The 6,010-nt window shown below is 39.9% G+C and overlaps 1 protein-coding gene across 1 annotated transcript; it reads left to right on the top strand.

The window, feature by feature from the left end:
* The first annotated feature begins 4,653 nt into the window (after window positions 1-4,653).
* Window positions 4,654-5,589, top strand: LOC104720344 (uncharacterized). The gene is made up of 3 exons (XM_087468570.1): window positions 4,654-4,848; window positions 4,891-4,986; window positions 5,173-5,589. The coding sequence occupies exons 1-3, from the start codon at window positions 4,654-4,656 to the stop codon at window positions 5,587-5,589; spliced, it is 708 nt and encodes a 235-aa protein (XP_087324696.1).
* The last annotated feature ends 421 nt before the right edge of the window (window positions 5,590-6,010 follow it).

A 6,010-nucleotide genomic window follows, 5' to 3' on the forward strand; every position in this document is an offset into this window, starting at 1 on the left:
ATTCCCAAATTTACTTTTAACACAAATCACACAATAAGAACAATTCCCATATTTCATAATCCTAATCTCCAAATCGATTAACCCTAGAGAATACGACATTGCCTCTTCAAAGCGTAGACCTCATCTATGGCAGTCATTGTCTTCCTCTTGGCGTGCTCCCTTGTGACATTCTCCGGAAATGTTTGGTGATACATTGAATATTATCTCTAAGAATTTTCTGATGCCTCTTGGCTGCTTCCTTTCCTGAGATCTTTTAAGAACAGAAAACCTAGATTTCCAAATCGATCAATCTAATTTGCAATAGAATAATTGAAATTGCATAATTTATGGGTGTTAAGGCTTAAGAAGAAAAAGGATTAAGGTGAGAGGGATTTGACCAGAAAAAAAGGGTGAGAGGGCTTACGAAGGTTTGCACAAAAAAAAAAAGAGGGCTTACGAAGAAGACGAAGATTAGTCTAGTTGTGTCATGAATGTTTGTAATCGAGATTTCTGTCTTTTGCTGTTTCTGACACATGGTTTAGGTTTTAATTGGGTTTAAGTTAGAATTGGATCAAAATCTGGTTTTCTGTGGTTTATGTTCTTTAATAGTCGGTATAACAAACAAGAAACCATCATAAATCAGGTTTGTGGGTTAATAGGTCTCGAACTATTAATTCGGGGAAATACAGGTTTTGAACTTTTGATTCGGGGAGAATTAACTTTCGAACTTATTTTAAAAAAATTTCCTAGAGTAGAGAGAACCGAAGACACTTGTTTAGCAAGAAATATTGTTTTTAAAGGCCAATCTAATTCTAGTAATCTCATTGTTCTTATTGCAACTTGAAGCGCCTCAGAATGACCTGTAATGCATCAAAGGTTGCAAATTAGATTCAGGTAATCTTGTAGGAAACCAGGTCCACAATTTAACAAGAAGCCAGAATGAATCATATGGTGACGATGTTACAACAGAAGGTTAAAGTGAGCAGTATACCTTGTAAACTTGATGATTATGTAGGCTTAACCCTGACCATATCAACAGAGATCTCTTTACGAAAGTTGTACACCTTTGCTTGGTAAGATTTTGGCTCTTGAATTGACGATTTTAGATCAGTGGCCAAAAATGTAATATAAAGATTTTGGCTCTTGAATCAGAATCGTCGTCGTCCATTGGCTCCTGTATAACTGGAGATTAATTATGTTAACAATGCATATGGATATCATAGAAAAAATCACAAGAATGTAGAAAGAGCAAACTGGTAGTAGTTTTATATGAGTCTGCATGTTCAATTGTTTCTAAGAGACTAAGACATAAATTAAACTCTAGCCATTGCACTCCAAAATCACGAAAACAAGTCTACTGTATGCAAAGTCATTATCTAGCAAAGTAAAAATTCCAGGGATTGGTAAGAGAGTAGACACACCTTTTGGTTTAGGAGTTGGCCTGCAGAAGATGGCGTGAACATGTGTGTTGCCAGTACCTTTTGTCAGCTTTAGCTTGATACTCAACAAGATGTCCATCTGGGGTCTCTCTGGCCATGAAGGTGATACTCAACAAGATGTCCACATAACATTCAGAAGAGATATGATGTTTGATGTAGAAGAGGTAAATGGAGGAAGGATTCTGATGGGAAACGACACATATTGTAAAATCACAGCAATCGGTCAAGTCAAAATTGTGAACTACAATGGGACTGAAGTAGTGTTGTCTCAAGTCAGAAACTCACCTACAGCAAGAAGAAATCTAATCTCTTTGGGACAGTTGGAATCAAACGGGTGTTGGTTCAAATCTAAACAATTTAGACTACAAGTGTTCAAAAGAAACAAAGAAGCTCTCGCAGGAAACTAAAGAGACACACTATATTTTCTAAAAGGAAAGGCGGAGCTTGAGCAGGTAAATGCAGCTGAAAGAACAATGAACACAACCGCTTTATGGCATAGCAGACTAGGCCATACAAGTGAAAATGTGTTAAAGTTGTTAGTCAAAAAGGAACTACTCAAAGGGAGTGAGATAGCAGAATTGGGGCTGTGTGAAGACTGCATTTTGGGAAAATCTCACAGACTATCGTTCAAAACTGGCAAGCATACGTCGAGTGAAACACTTGAGTATGTGCGCTCTGATCTTTGGGGGTCTCCAAATGTGACACCAAGTTTGGCAAAGTGCCAATACTACATATCGTTTGTAGACGACTTCTCAAGAAAGGCATGGATTTATTTTCTCAAGACAAAAGATGAAGCTTTCTCCAGATTTGTTAAATGGCTTGCTCTAGTTGAAAATCAAAGTGAAAAGAAACTGAAAGCTCTAAGGACAGACAATGGTCTGGAGTACTGCAATAAAGTCTTTGATGACTATTGTAAGGAAAATGGGATACTAAGGCACAAAACATGTCTTTATACTCCACAACAAAATGGGGTAGCAGAGAGATTAAACCGGACAGTGCTTAAGAAGGTGAGAAGCTTACTGAGTGAAACTGGTTTAGGAGAATCATTCTGGGCAGAAGTTTCGTCTACAGTCGTGTATGTGATTAACAAAACTCCAACTACTCCATTAAATTTTCAGATTCCTGAAGAGGTTTGGACAGGAAGGAAACCGGAGTATGACCACTTAAGAAGATTTGGATGCTTGGTTTACTATCATGTTGATCAAGGAAAGTTGAAACCAAGAGCCAAGAAGGGGGTATTCATGGCGTATCCACAGGGAGTTAAGGGTTACAGAATTTGGAGCAGTGAGGACAGAAAGTGCATTGTCAGTAGAGACGTAACATTTTGTGAAGATATTCTTTACAAGGATATCAGTAAATTGCCTGAAACTGAAGAGGCAATATCTGAGAAACATGGGAAGAAAGTAACATTCATTTTACCTAGTGTAAAAGAAAGAGGAGAGACATCTGGATCCACAAACGAGTCAATAGAAGAAGGTGGAGCTCCAATAGAAGAAGGTGGAGCTACTTTAGAGAGTGGATCAATAGAAGAGTCAGAAGAAGATTCTGACATTGGTGATGATTCGCTCAGAAGTTACCAACTTGCAAGAGACAGAGAACGGAGAGTTAACATCAGACCACCAAGTATGTTTGATGATGGTGACGTTGCTGCATTTGCATTCACCATGTCTCAACTTGTAAATGCTGGAGAACCAAGAACCTACGAGGAAGCTATAAGTTGTAAAGAAAAACTGAAATGGATTGCTGCAATAGAGGAGGAGATGAACTCACATCGGAAAAGTCAGACATGGAAAGATGTAGACAAGAAAGAAGGTATGAGAACCATTGGGTGTAAGTGGATTTTCAAACTTAAACCGGGAATACCATGAGTGGAAGAACCAAGATACAAGGCTCGGTTAGTAGCAAAAGGATTTTCTCAGATTGAAGGGGTAGACTATCATGAAGTGTTTGCGCCAGTGGTTAAACAGATCACAATTAGGCTGGTGTTGTCCATGGTCGTCTACAGAGACCTTGAACTAGAACAAATGGATGTAAAAACAGCGTTTTTACACGGAAAACTGGAAGAGAAAACTTTTATGGAGCCGCCACAAGGGTATGAAAATGGTGATCAGGTGTGTTCACTAGAGAAGTCTCTATACGGATTAAAGCAATCTCTACGACAGTGGAATCTAAGGTTTGATCAGTTTATGAAATCTCAGAAGTATACAAGGAGTCAGTATGATCCGTGTGTCTACTTTAAGTGTCTAGAAGGCGATGAATATGTCTATTTACTACTCTATGTAGATGACATGTTACTTGTTGCTACAGACATGGCAGAGATTTCAAGATTGAAGGAAGTGTTAAGCAAAGAGTTTGAGATGAAGGATCTCGGAAATGCAAAGAGGATACTGGGCATAGACATCACCAGGGACAGAGAAAAGGGTATGTTATTGCTGTCACAAGAAAGCTATCTAGAGAAGGTTTTAGCAAATTTCGGTATGAAAGATGCAAGACCAGTTCAAACACCTATGGGAGGAGAATTTAAGTTATCTGGTACTAAACCAGAAGTTAAAAAAGAAGCTGAGGCAGAGATGAGAAGCGTACCTTATGCAAGTGCCGTAGGGAGTCTCATGTACTCCATGGTTGGTACACGTCCGGATATAGCATATGCAGTGGGCCTGGTGAGTCAATTCATGAGCTCTCCTTGCAGACAACATTGGGAAGCAGTTAAATGGGTGTTACGGTACATAAAACACACAACAAATTTCAAGCTCACATTCACGAAGTCGAAGGATTTTATGGTTACAGGCTACTGTGATAGTGACTATGCAGCAGACCTAGATAAAAGAAGATCAATTACCGGTTATGTGTTTCAGGTTGGTGGAAATACGGTAAGCTGGAGATCTGGCCTTCAACAAGTGGTAGCCCAATCGACGACGGAAGCAGAGTATATGGCACTCTCTGAAGCTGCCAAAGAAGCTCTGTGGCTGATGAGAATTGTGAGTGAGCTGGGTATTCCGCAAAAGAAGGTTGAAATCTTCAGTGATTCCCAAAGCGCCATTTGCTTGGCCAAGAACAGCGTGCATCATGAACGCACAAAGCACATCCAGGTGTGATACCACTTCATACGAGGTGAAATTGAGGAGGGTACGCTGAAAGTTTCGAAGATCAACACAAAAGAGAATCCGACCGATTTGTTAACAAATTTGATACCGGTGATGAAATTTGAGGAATGTTTAAGTAACCTGAAGGTGCTATGACACTAAGTCTAGCTCTGATAAGAGCTAGGGTTCCGACGGTCAAGGCGGAACGGACACCTCCGTCGGTGAAGGCGGATCAGTGGTTTCTGGTGGTGAAAACAGAGAAAGGACTGAAGGGGGTCGACTCTTCGGTTGGTCTGTCTGAGCAAATCAAGGTGGAGATTGTCGTTTTGGTGATTTGGATCAGACAGGTGGGCTTACGCTAAAGGGTTGGGCCGGTAAATGTTGTTTAGGCAAAGCTTGGTCTGCTAAGGATAAGCCCTGGAATTCAAACGACAAGGACACTGTCGTATTGGTCGGGGAACACGCGTGATGAGCGAACCGTACAGGTTTGTCTTGTATCACCCTGCAAGACAACGACATAGAGCTATTAAAGGAGTGAGGAGCAGAGGGAACAAAGAAGAGAAGCATTTCCTTTTACTTTCCTGCACAACAAACTTCAAACCTGCAAAAACGTAAAACAGAGCAAAAGGAAACACACAAACCTGTTAGTCTAAACGGTTGAACACTCAAAGAAAATCCTAACAGTTTTCTTAGAAACCAATGACCGGGTCCGTGCCGAGGTTATCCCATCGACACTCTTTATTCCAAACTCTTCCTCCGACGGGAGCGTTGATAGAGAGAAGGTGGCTGCATACCACATTGTGCCTGAGAGGCTTGAGTTTGCGGATCTTGTCTCGAAGGCAAGTCGATCGAGACTACCCACTCTTCTCAACGGCTCCTCCATTCTGATCACCAACAATTCTTACTCTTCTTTTACGGTCGACGGCGTTCTCGTCATCGAATCTGACATCTTCGTGGATTCCTTTATGGCTATCCACCGCATTGCAAGTCCACTTGATTACACAACTTACGGCAGCGTATCTAAGCTTAAATCGAAATGGCCACTCTTTACCTTTATGCTTGTTACGGTTGTGGTTCATTTCATCTAGTGATGTTAAAATATTGGGGTCACTTTCATCAAGTGATATAAAAAAATCGCAAGTCCCTAATCTACTATATGAAAGTATCTTATCAATTAATGAACACTTGAACTTTTGATTTCACACTTATATAAGTATCTTATCTGCTTACAATGAGATACATACTTCAAAACTCAAAAGCACAATCAAGTTAATGGTTTAAATTTCACAAACTCCTACACTTATAATATTTTTTTTGGACCGCCCAAACTTCTAAATTTTAAACTTAAAGTTACGAGTTTACATCTATTTTTTTTTTAAATCAGGTGCAAAAAACCACTTACGGTAAAGCCACTTTAACCCAAATATTTTATCTGTAAATTAAACAATTTATAATTTCATATGGTGCACATCCACCACCCTAGGTCGAGGTGGATCTGCCCCTGATTGT

Source organism: Camelina sativa, chromosome 10, assembly GCF_030686135.1.
Source record: "Camelina sativa cultivar CO46 ecotype springtype chromosome 10, ASM3068613v1".
Classification (NCBI taxonomy): Eukaryota; Viridiplantae; Streptophyta; class Magnoliopsida; order Brassicales; family Brassicaceae; genus Camelina; species Camelina sativa.